The 12507-nt window shown below is 35.4% G+C and overlaps 1 protein-coding gene and 1 non-coding gene across 3 annotated transcripts in view; both read right to left on the bottom strand.

Annotated features, from left to right (window-relative positions):
* Nucleotides 1–6321, bottom strand: part of plbd1a (phospholipase B domain containing 1a) — a 364744-nt gene extending 358423 nt beyond the window's left edge. Inside the window, exon 1 of one of the 2 annotated variants that reach the window (XM_073943103.1) lies at nucleotides 6012–6321. In XM_073943103.1, the coding sequence (XP_073799204.1) occupies nucleotides 6012–6075 (64 nt within the window). In that variant the 5' untranslated portion in view covers nucleotides 6076–6321. 2 annotated transcript variants of the gene reach the window in all.
* trnar-ccu (transfer RNA arginine (anticodon CCU)) lies at nucleotides 6293–6365 on the bottom strand. Its single transcript has one exon. It is a non-coding gene; the product is annotated as a tRNA-Arg (tRNA).
* Between the last annotated feature and the right edge of the window lie 6142 nt (nucleotides 6366–12507).

Raw genomic sequence — 12507 nt, 5'->3', positions numbered from 1 at the left:
CGCATTTTTCCAGCACCGAGATAATTAAGATGGTTTATTAATGTTTACTGAAGTACAAATATGTTTATTAGAAATGGCCAATTTATCTTTATTAACTTCACATGTGTGTTTATTTTCAAAGTGTAGAGTTTTATGTGTTCCCCAGTTTGTCCATTGGCTACCAGCAGCTGTGAGATTTCACTGTTCATTTTTTTTACACAATACACTAGGAACTACTGTACTTTTCTTGGCTTTTAAGTAAAACAAAATGAGTATTGAAATAATGTCAAATGCATTGCTATTTAATCAGTACACTGAAAAAACATCTGGTAATTAACAGTTTCCGTTTATTTATGGCTGTGAATTGCATTATAGGTTGCTGATCTCTGCTCTGTCTACTTTAGATGTTAAAAACTCAGCTCAACAGTTTTACAAAGTGACTCTATTAAAGTTTTTGTGAATTTATATAATAAAAAAATTATAATAACTAGAGAAATAAATCTGTAAAATAGCAGAAAATGTGCTGCAGTTTATTACAAGGAGACTGTAGCGTAATATACAACACCAACCCAGACAATATAGCACTGCAGACTATTACACATGTACATAAAAGCCACTTTTTTACTACTCTTTAAGGTTAAAAGCTGTTGGAGGAAAGATCAAGATCTCATAAAGCAACTCAAAAGCAGAAATAAATTAAACATGAAACACAAAATACAGAAAACTGCTAATTGAGAGGTGTTTTTACAGTGTTGCTCTCTAAGGAAAAGTAGTATAATGTGCAATCTAATATAATCTCATCACAGTAAAGTAATCATGCAGTAACAGTAGACAGATATCAGCTTTCAGACAGAGGAGATCATGTGCTTCTCCAGTCACTAAACACAGATCTGCAGAGTCGCTGGATTCCTGCATAACTCACTTAACACACACTCCAGATCAACCTCACACAGCTCAGAGTGTTTTAAGGAGATTTACAGCATATAAAACACACAAAACACTCACTGAAAACACAGTCCAGATCAACTTTACACAGCTCAGAGTGTTTTAAGGAGATTTACACCATATTAACTCACAAAACACTCACTGAAAACACACTCGAGTTCAACTTTACACAGCTCAGAGTGTTTTAAAAAGATTTACTCCATATAAAACACACAAAAAACTCACTGAAAACACACTCGAGTTCAACTTTACACAGCTCAGAGTGTTTTAAAAAGATTTACTCCATATAAAACACACAAAACACTCACTTAACACACAGTCAAGTTCAACTTTACACAGCTCAGAGTGTTTTAAAGAGATTTACACCATATTAACACACAAAACACTCACTTAACACACACTCCAGATCAACTTTACACAGCTCAGAGTGTTTTAAGGAGATTTACACCATATAAACACACTGAAAACACACTCGAGTTCAGCTATACACAGCTCAGAGTGCTTTAAAGAGCTTTACACCATATAAACATACTGAAAACCCACTCAAGATGAACTTTACACAGTTCAGGGTATTTTAAAGAGCTTTACACCATATAGACACTAATTCAAAACAAACTCCAGTTCAGCTTTACACAGCTCAAGAGTGTTTTAAAGAGATTTACACCATATAAACACACTAAAAACACACTCCAGATCAACTTTACACAGCTCAGAGTGTTTTAAAGAGATTTACACCATATTAACTTACAAAACACTAACTTACACACACTCGAGATCTGCTATACTCAGCTCAAGAGATTTACACCATATATACACACACAAAACACTTGAAACACAGCCGAGTTCAGCTTTACACAGCTCAAGAGTGTTTTAAAGAGATTTACACTATATAAACACACTAAACACACACTGACAACACACTCGAGATAAACTTTACACAGCTCAGAGTATTTTAAAGAGATTTACACCATATAAACACACTAAACACACTGACAACACACTCGAGATCAACTTTAAACTGTTCAGTGTTTTAAAGAGATTTGCACCATATAAACACACTGAAAACACACTCGAGTTCAGCTTTACACAGCTCAGAGTGTTTTAAGGATATTTACACCATATAAACACTCACTTAACACACACTCAAGATCAACTTTACACTGTTCAGGGTATTTTGAAGAGCTTTACACCCTATAAACATTCACTTAAAACACACTCCAGATAAACTTTACACAGCTCAGAGTGTTTTAAAGGAGATTTACACCATATAAAACACACAAAACACTCACTGAAAACACACTCCAGATCAACTTTACACAGCTCAGAGTGTTTTAAGGAGATTTACACCATATAAAACACACAAAACACTCACTGAAAAAACACTCGAGATCAACTTTGCACAGCTCAGTGTTTTAAAAAGATTACACAATATAAACACACTGAAAACACACTCAAGATGAACTTTACACTGTTCAGGGTATTTTAAAGAGATTTACACCATATAAACACTAATTGAAAACAAACTCCAGTTCAGCTTTACACAGCTCAAGAGTGTTTTAAAGAGATTTACACCATATAAACACACTAAACACACATTGACAACACACTCGAGTTCAGCTATACACAGCTCAGAGTGTTTTAAAGAGATTTACACCATATAAACACACTAAACACACATTGACAACACACTCGAGTTCAGCTATACACAGCTCAGAGTGTTTTAAAGAGATTTACACCATATAAACACACTAAACACACATTGACAACACACTCGAGATCAACTTTAAACTGTTCAGAGTGTTTTAAAGAGATTTACACCATATAAACACACTGAAAACACACTCGAGATCAACTTTACACAGCTCAGAGTGTTTTAAGGAGATTTACACCATATAAACACACTGAAAACACACTCGAGTTCAGCTATACACAGCTCAGAGTGCTTTAAAGAGATTTACACCATATAAACACTCACTTAACACACACTCCAGATGAACTTTACACTGTTCAGGGTATTTTAAAGAGCTTTACACCATATAAACACTAATTAAAAACAAACTCCAGTTCAGCTTTACACAGCTCAAGAGTGTTTTAAAGAGATTTACACCATATAAACACACTAAACACACATTGACAACACACTCGAGTTCAGCTATACACAGCTCAGAGTGCTTTAAAGAGATTTACACCATATAAACACTCACTTAACACACACTCCAGATGAACTTTACACTGTTCAGGGTATTTTAAAGAGCTTTACACCATATAAACACTAATTAAAAACAAACTCCAGTTCAGCTTTACACAGCTCAAGAGTGTTTTAAAGAGATTTACACCATATAAACACACTAAACACACATTGACAACACACTCGAGTTCAGCTATACACAGCTCAGAGTGTTTTAAAGAGATTTACACCATATAAACACACTAAACACACATTGACAACACACTCGAGATCAACTTTAAACTGTTCAGAGTGTTTTAAAGAGATTTACACCATATAAACACACTGAAAACACACTCGAGATCAACTTTACACAGCTCAGAGTGTTTTAAGGAGATTTACACCATATAAACACACTGAAAACACACTCGAGTTCAGCTATACACAGCTCAGAGTGCTTTAAAGAGATTTACACCATATAAACACTCACTTAACACACACTCCAGATGAACTTTACACTGTTCAGGGTATTTTAAAGAGCTTTACACCATATAAACACTAATTAAAAACAAACTCCAGTTCAGCTTTACACAGCTCAAGAGTGTTTTAAAGAGATTTACACCATATAAACACACTAAACACACATTGACAACACACTCGAGTTCAGCTATACACAGCTCAGAGTGCTTTAAAGAGATTTACACCATATAAACACTCACTTAACACACACTCCAGATGAACTTTACACTGTTCAGGGTATTTTAAAGAGCTTTACACCATATAAACACTAATTAAAAACAAACTCCAGTTCAGCTTTACACAGCTCAAGAGTGTTTTAAAGAGATTTACACCATATAAACACACTAAACACACATTGACAACACACTCGAGTTCAGCTATACACAGCTCAGAGTGTTTTAAAGAGATTTACACCATATAAACACACTAAACACACATTGACAACACACTCGAGATCAACTTTAAACTGTTCAGAGTGTTTTAAAGAGATTTACACCATATAAACACACTGAAAACACACTCGAGATCAACTTTACACAGCTCAGAGTGTTTTAAGGAGATTTACACCATATAAACACACTGAAAACACACTCGAGTTCAGCTATACACAGCTCAGAGTGCTTTAAAGAGATTTACACCATATAAACACTCACTTAACACACACTCCAGATGAACTTTACACTGTTCAGGGTATTTTAAAGAGCTTTACACCATATAAACACTAATTAAAAACAAACTCCAGTTCAGCTTTACACAGCTCAAGAGTGTTTTAAAGAGATTTACACCATATAAACACACTAAACACACATTGACAACACACTCGAGTTCAGCTATACACAGCTCAGAGTGCTTTAAAGAGATTTACACCATATAAACACTCACTTAACACACACTCCAGATGAACTTTACACTGTTCAGGGTATTTTAAAGAGCTTTACACCATATAAACACTAATTAAAAACAAACTCCAGTTCAGCTTTACACAGCTCAAGAGTGTTTTAAAGAGATTTACACCATATAAACACACTAAACACACATTGACAACACACTCGAGTTCAGCTATACACAGCTCAGAGTGTTTTAAAGAGATTTACACCATATAAACACACTAAACACACATTGACAACACACTCGAGATCAACTTTAAACTGTTCAGAGTGTTTTAAAGAGATTTACACCATATAAACACACTGAAAACACACTCGAGATCAACTTTACACAGCTCAGAGTGTTTTAAGGAGATTTACACCATATAAACACACTGAAAACACACTCGAGTTCAGCTATACACAGCTCAGAGTGCTTTAAAGAGATTTACACCATATAAACACTCACTTAACACACACTCCAGATGAACTTTACACTGTTCAGGGTATTTTAAAGAGCTTTACACCATATAAACACTAATTAAAAACAAACTCCAGTTCAGCTTTACACAGCTCAAGAGTGTTTTAAAGAGATTTACACCATATAAACACACTAAACACACATTGACAACACACTCGAGTTCAGCTATACACAGCTCAGAGTGCTTTAAAGAGATTTACACCATATAAACACTCACTTAACACACACTCCAGATGAACTTTACACTGTTCAGGGTATTTTAAAGAGCTTTACACCATATAAACACTAATTAAAAACAAACTCCAGTTCAGCTTTACACAGCTCAAGAGTGTTTTAAAGAGATTTACACCATATAAACACACTAAACACACATTGACAACACACTCGAGTTCAGCTATACACAGCTCAGAGTGTTTTAAAGAGATTTACACCATATAAACACACTTAAAACACTCTCGAGTTCAACTTTACACAGCTCAGAGGGTTTTGAAGAGGTTTACACCAAACATAAGATCACAAACAAACAAAACATTCACCTTATGTATCAAAAAAGCAGATTTATGAAAGCCATTCATAAATAAATTTGATTATATTTTCGCACATCAGACTTTTCCTTCACAATATAATTTCAGAAAAGTATTGTTTACAAATTCTAAATAGAGAAATTATATTAGCACCAGTGATGATCAAAATACATTGTTCACAGACAAATAAATAGTGTTAATGTTGTTGTTTTGAAGTCATATTCATGCTAATTTAGACCGAATATTCAAAGTAGAGCGGTAACGTTAAACATTAAGTTGGTTTTAAATTCACATATTCAGACTTTCTCCATAATAATGAATTCAGAAATCATATTAGCAGCCAAAACTGTCATAGTTCCCTTTTATTGTTGTTCACAGTCAATTAAATAGTGCTACATGTTGTTTAGAAGTCATACTCATGCTAATTCAGAAACTATATTCACAGTTTAAGTTAGCGTTAGCTAGGTAAACAATGAACGAATGCGCGAATATAAAACCAACTTTAATACAAAAGTCACAGTTATACTCACTGTCGCTCCTCACTGAAGCTGTAAACCCGATGAGAAACAACACACAGAAGCTGAAGTCTGTCATGTTTGTGTCTGTGTTCAGTCAGTCGGAGCCCAGAAACCGAAAATAAACCGCAAATCCGCCCGTAAAAAGTCTCCTTGTGGGAAAACCGCACATGCACGCGATCTCCAGTGACTAACTATTAGTTATTAACGTACATCTGAGTTAATAAAACACAAGCGACACGCGCTAAATTACACGGCTAACACAAACAGACGAAAAGAGGAATTAAAATGAACTTCACCCCAGATGGGACTCGAACCCACAATCCCTGGCTTAGGAGGCCAGTGCCTTATCCATTAGGCCACTGGGGCTGCATTACCAATAGCAGGGCGGAGACGGTTATAAACCTGTCCAATCAGAGAGTGGAGAGGAATCATGTGACGACCGCTGAGGAATATATTGCGGAAGCGCAGAAGTTAACAGACGTGGAAAGTTTCTGAAGTTTAATCGTAGATTTTACTAATAATTAAGTAAAAATAGTACTTAACTACGCATACAGAATGAGTCTTCAACGCTTTTCTGCTCAAGGACCCTTTAGGTGATCATGGGGCGTGATTCCCCCGACATGGAGGGACCCCCTGACATAAAGTGTGGGAAACAGCCTCTGATATTATTAGAAAGCATTCACACTACGCGTTATATGACTTTAAGACATAACTATGGTGTTTTTGTTGTACATGGCTCGTTTTCTGTATATTTTCAAATCTTTCTGTATGCATCGTAACAAAAATATTGTGCAATTAAAATCACAATTTATTAAGCTGTTCGCAGTTGTCCTTATTACGTTACGTTAATTACGTTATTCATTACATTACTTACCGTAGAACCTTTCAGACTATCAGTCACTAAATGTTTTACCAGCAACTGACCGTCAGTCTGTGTCTAAATAAGAAAATACACACACCGGCCACTTTATTAGGTACACTTTACTAGTGGGTTCAGAACCTTTCGCCTTCACAGCTGCCTTAATCCTTCGTGGCAGAGATTCAACAAGGTACTGAAAATATTCCTCAGAGATTTTGCTCCATATTAACATGATAGCATCACGCAGTTGCTGCAGATTTGTCGGCTGCATATCCACGATGCCAATCTCCTGTTTCACCACATCCAAAGGTGCTCTATTGCATTGACATCTAGTGACTGTGGAGGCCGTTTGAGTACAGGGAACTCATTGTAATGTTCACCAGTCTGAGATGATTCACACTTTATGACATGGCGCGTTATCGTGCTGGAAGTAGCCATCAGAAGATGGAGACACTGTGTTGTCATTTTTACCATTAAACAATAACTAAAGTACCACATAAAAACAGACAAATAAAACCCAAATAAATCCTGATATTCAAAAGCATTTGCAGCTGATTAGTCATCCCTAGATATATTAAAATGATCACATTTAAACCACACTATCAGCAATAATGTAAATGAGCTTAAAAAACACTAAGACTGCAAATGAAATGTACTTTTAAAGCAGGAGGTTTACATATTTATCACATTATCTCTTAGGCAAAACACACTTTTTTAAATGATGAGAATGATATATAATGTTTTATACAACGGTTCTGTCTGGATCTCAAATCTGATTGGCTGATAGCCGTGATGTATTTAAGTAATATCAGCATCCGTACAGCCTCTTTACCCTTTGTGTATTACTCCGCCCACATACAGCCAGCAAAAAGCAGAGACACACTACAGTTTGACAAATATTACTGCTGTTACACAACAAAATACTTTTGAGGCTTTTTTTAGTGGAGAATGTAGTTGTTTAGATTGCAACTCTGCAGTTTATTTGCAAGAATAGTGCCTATTTTAAAATATTTACAATTTATGAGAGACTGTGTGTCGGCGACAGTTGACGTTTTCTATCCACAAAATGGCGACAGAACTGCATAATAAGCCCTTACACTTAGAAGATACAACAGTCTGATTTCTAACTACAGCAGATCAAATCAAATATTAAACTGGTAAGCACACCTGCCAACACTTCCGTTTTTGATGGGAGTATCCCGTATTTCAGACCAGTCTCACGCAAACATCCCGTTTTTATTTCTTCCTAAAAATTTTTTTTAAAAACTCCCGTAAGTTCACCCACCCCCTCTCTTTGGTACAGTCTGTTAACTAAACACCCCCCTGTTGCCAACTTTTGGTACAGTACCCGATTGAAGCGGCCGCCAAAACCCGCTGCATCCTGCTCTCAACCTAACCTCAGAACACCCCCTCCCCTCTGTCTCCCTGGTTTTCAGAGACATGTTGGCAGGTACGATGATCTCTCTCTTTTGTATGTTGTAGTGCTGTATTTATACCGATTTGCTCGCATATCAGGAATGTGTGTTGTGTTGGCAGATTGAAATAAGCAAAGTCTGCACGTGTTTAGCGTTTTTCCTTATCGCAAACACAACAGCAGTCTGGTAACGTTAGTGGTGGATTCGTTGTTATTTTCGGGGTTAATTATTGTGAAATCCCGATTGTAACAGAGAAATACTGTAGACTGTAACACTGTAAGAAGATATCTCTGTAGATGGAGGGCATTTCATGTCATGTTCAGCCTTATAATCTTAAACTGTAAGCAAAATCAGCAGTTTTGTCATCACTTTAGACAGAGAGTCAGTCAAACACTAGCTCTACAGTGACGTTGGTGAATTAGTAAATGCTTCTGCTGTTCTGACGTCAGCTGCAGATGTGAATGAATGGCGGAAGAAAGTAGTTCCTAATAAAAAAAGGGATTTTTAGACTCTCTGTGTTTGATTTTCTTATTTATATACATGATTGTGATGTTGAACTGTTGTATAAACGCAATATCACACTCGAGTAGCAGTGCGATATGGCTGTATATCACTACTGGTGGGACGCTAAGGCAACGCACACCTCCCACCAGTGCTGATATACAGCCATATCGCACTGCTACTCGTGTGATATTGCGTTTATACAACAACATTTTTTACCATGTATAGTAAGGTAACAAACTTTGCATCTAAAAAAGGCTCAGAACTTCACGATTGTCTGCCTGATTAAAGTTTGACCAGGAAGTCAAAAACAGACTTTATTCATAATTATTTATTCAGACACACTTTACCGTTTCAGTCCATTACAATATCATCAACCATTCAGAGAAAAAAACACCACAAACACTGCAGAAACTCACACCTTTAATGAGGAAAATTCACTGAAAACAGCTTTTACTGCTCTTCATTTTCCCTCTCAAACTTTTTTTTTTTGGTTTTAATAACTTTTCTTCTGATGTTTGAGTCTTTCTATAAGTACACAAAGCACAGCCGCACACCCGTAACATGAATAAATAAAGCCCAGAGCAAACAAACACAACAGAAGAGCAAGAAAACAGAGACAGATCAGGACATTTACAGCTTGAAGACATTCATCCAGTGTTTCAAAGGCAAACCGCAGTAAAGAGACACGTCTTTTAATGCATATAACAATAATAATATTACAGATAAATGAGTTAATCAGCACTGACCGAACATCAGGTCTCGTTGATCTGAAACCCGAGAGCGCAAACACTTTAATGATGTTTGTTTAGAAGTTTAATTCCCATCACCATAGTAACAGAATGCATTCTAGAGTATCGTCACATGATAACCAGGCGCTCTGTGATTGGACCAGTGTTAGTTTAGCATCTCTGGATTCAATCCAAGAGTTCAGATGCAAAAACCTCTGAGCACCATCTGACATGCTCTCCTGAAACGAACGTGTCGGTTCAGTAGTTTTACTTTCAGGACATCAAATGTTGATGAGTCAAAAGGTTATGGGGCTGCGCGGGGGCTCAGTGGTTAGCACTGTCACTTCACAGCAAGAAGGTCCAGGCTGGGTCAGTTGGTGTGGCTGTGTGGAGTTTGCAAGTTCTCCCCGTGTTGGCATGGGTTTCCTCCGAGTGCTCCGGTTTCCCCCACAGTCCAAACACATGTGCTATAGGGAAATTGATGAACTCACGTCTGTAGTGTATAGGTGTGTGTGTGAATGAGTGTGCATGGGTGTTTCCCAGTGATGGGTTGCAGCTAGAAGGGCATCCGCTGTGTAAAACTAATGCTGGAATAGTTGGCGGTTCATTATTCACTGATTAATAAAAGGATTAAGCTGAAGGAAATGAATGAATGAATGAGCAGGTTATATTTATTGTCTTTAGTGTGAAATAACTAAACATAAACATGGAAGGCTGAGAAAACTGCAGAGGATATTTCAGATGGCATATTCAGAGTTTTTTTTTGTGTCTAAACTCTTCAATTGTACACTTTTATTTGCTTATTAGTTAAAATATACTAATATATATATATATATATATATATATATATATATATATATATATATATATATATTTCTAAAATATTCTAGTTAAAATAAGAATTTTACACTGTAATAATGCTGTAAATTAGGATAATTAAGACTGTTTTGTGATTAATTTTATTTATTTACTTGTTTCTGCTTTTGAATTGCATCATGGGATCTTTCCTCTTACAACTTTTGACATTTTCAGACATTAAAAAGTCTGAAAAAGTGACTTTTATCAACATTTTTAACAGTTTAAAGTGTTATATTGTCTGGGTTGGTGTTGTGAATTACAGTATTAAACCCTGGTAATAAACAGCCAGCACTTTTCCTGTTATTTTATGCACACAGTTTGCTATATATTATTATTTTTTTACACAATATGTTGTTTTAAGACTACTAAAATGTCAATAAAAATTACTTTGTTCAATTACAGTTGAATTTTTAACACAAAATTCGAACATCTGTGAATTAGGAAATGCAAAACCTGTTAATTAAAGGATATTCCTCTGCAATAAGGTTAAACATTTTAGTTTTTCTTGTTTGTCATCATTTATTAGTGTCTATATGTTTATTCTCTTTAATCTGAACACTTTTAGTTAATAATAATTTTAAATAAATGAAATCAAAACATGTGTCATTCATTTATTCTCCTTCAGCTTAGTCCCTTATTTATCAGGGGTCACCACAGCGGAATGAACCGCCAACTTATTCAGAATATGTTTAAAGCAGCAGATACCCTTCTAACCCCAACCCAGGACTGGGAAACACCCATACACTCTCATTCACACACATTCATACACTACGGCTAATTGAGTTCATCAGTTCCCCTATAGCGCATGTGTTTGGACTGTGGGGGAAACCGGAGCACCCGGAGGAAACCCACACCAACATGGGGAGAACATGCAAACTCCACACAGAAACGCCAACTGACCCAGCGACCTTCACCCAACATATTTCTTTACTTAAACAAAATAAAGTTATCTTATTAGTATATTTCTGTTTACAGTGAAAGTGTATTTCAAGTAGCAAATAGGGTTTAGTTTTAATTGAATAAGATCAATGATCATGTATAGTCTCTGATGAGAGAAACAGTGGCTTATCATCAGTGAACTGTAATAATAAATAGATTTCATCTTGAATATATTGTAGAATGTTGAATATGATTATACAGTTGTGCATTTCTCCAGCAAAACATAAGAAAAGGTAATAACATCTGATCTGTAGATTCTTTCTCTGATCATTCACATTCCCTTCATTAATTCAGGCCATTATTAAACTTATTTGCTCATTTAAATGTGTGTTTGCATAGAAACACACATGAACACACACCTTTAGCTCCCTTTATCTGGAAATGTTTTTACAAAAGAGTGCAAAAACTTCATTAATGATGATTTACTAGTATATTAATCCCTTCACCATAAACAAACCAACATAAAACTCTAATCTAAAGTATACTGAATCATTTACCGTGTGACTGAATCTTTTGAGTCTGATCAGTGTTTTGAATATAAGTGTAGTTTATAATTACAGAATTTTAATATTAAATATGACAAGTAAATATATAGTATATTATATGTTGCTGAATGTGATTATGCAGAGGCTCAGTTCTCCTTCTGAAATGACACGATTCACTTTCCTTCACTGAATCAATCAGTTCAGAGATGATTGAATTATTCACTCACTCAGTAGTCATCATTGAGCTTAACTGGAAATGTTTTAAACAAAAGAGTGCAAAAACCTAATCAAAGATAATTCAGTAGATTAAATCCCATCACCACAAACAAACAAACATAAAACGCTAACCTGAAGCATGCTGAATCATTTACTGTGATTGAATCTTTCTGAATCTATTCATTTTTGGAATAAAAGTGTAGTTTATCATTATAGAATTAAACATGATCCACAAATATATATGAAATTAAGTATATGTTGTTGGATATGATTACGCAAACTTTCATTTCTCCTTCTGAAATGACATGATTCACTTTCGTTCACCGAATCATTTAATTCTCAGATGATTCCTTTATTCATTCACTCATTCGTCTTTAAGTTTAATTGAAAATGTTTCAAATGTACAAATTTAAACAAAAATGCAAATTATTGATAATTTAGTCGATTAAATCTCATCACCATAAACAAACAAACATTAAACCTCAATCTAAAGTATGCTGAATC

This window comes from Danio rerio, chromosome 3 (assembly GCF_049306965.1).
Source record: "Danio rerio strain Tuebingen ecotype United States chromosome 3, GRCz12tu, whole genome shotgun sequence".
NCBI classification, from domain to species: Eukaryota; Metazoa; Chordata; class Actinopteri; order Cypriniformes; family Danionidae; genus Danio; species Danio rerio.
Note: the sequence above shows the minus strand (reverse complement) of the source record. Positions and strands in the feature narration are given on the sequence as shown.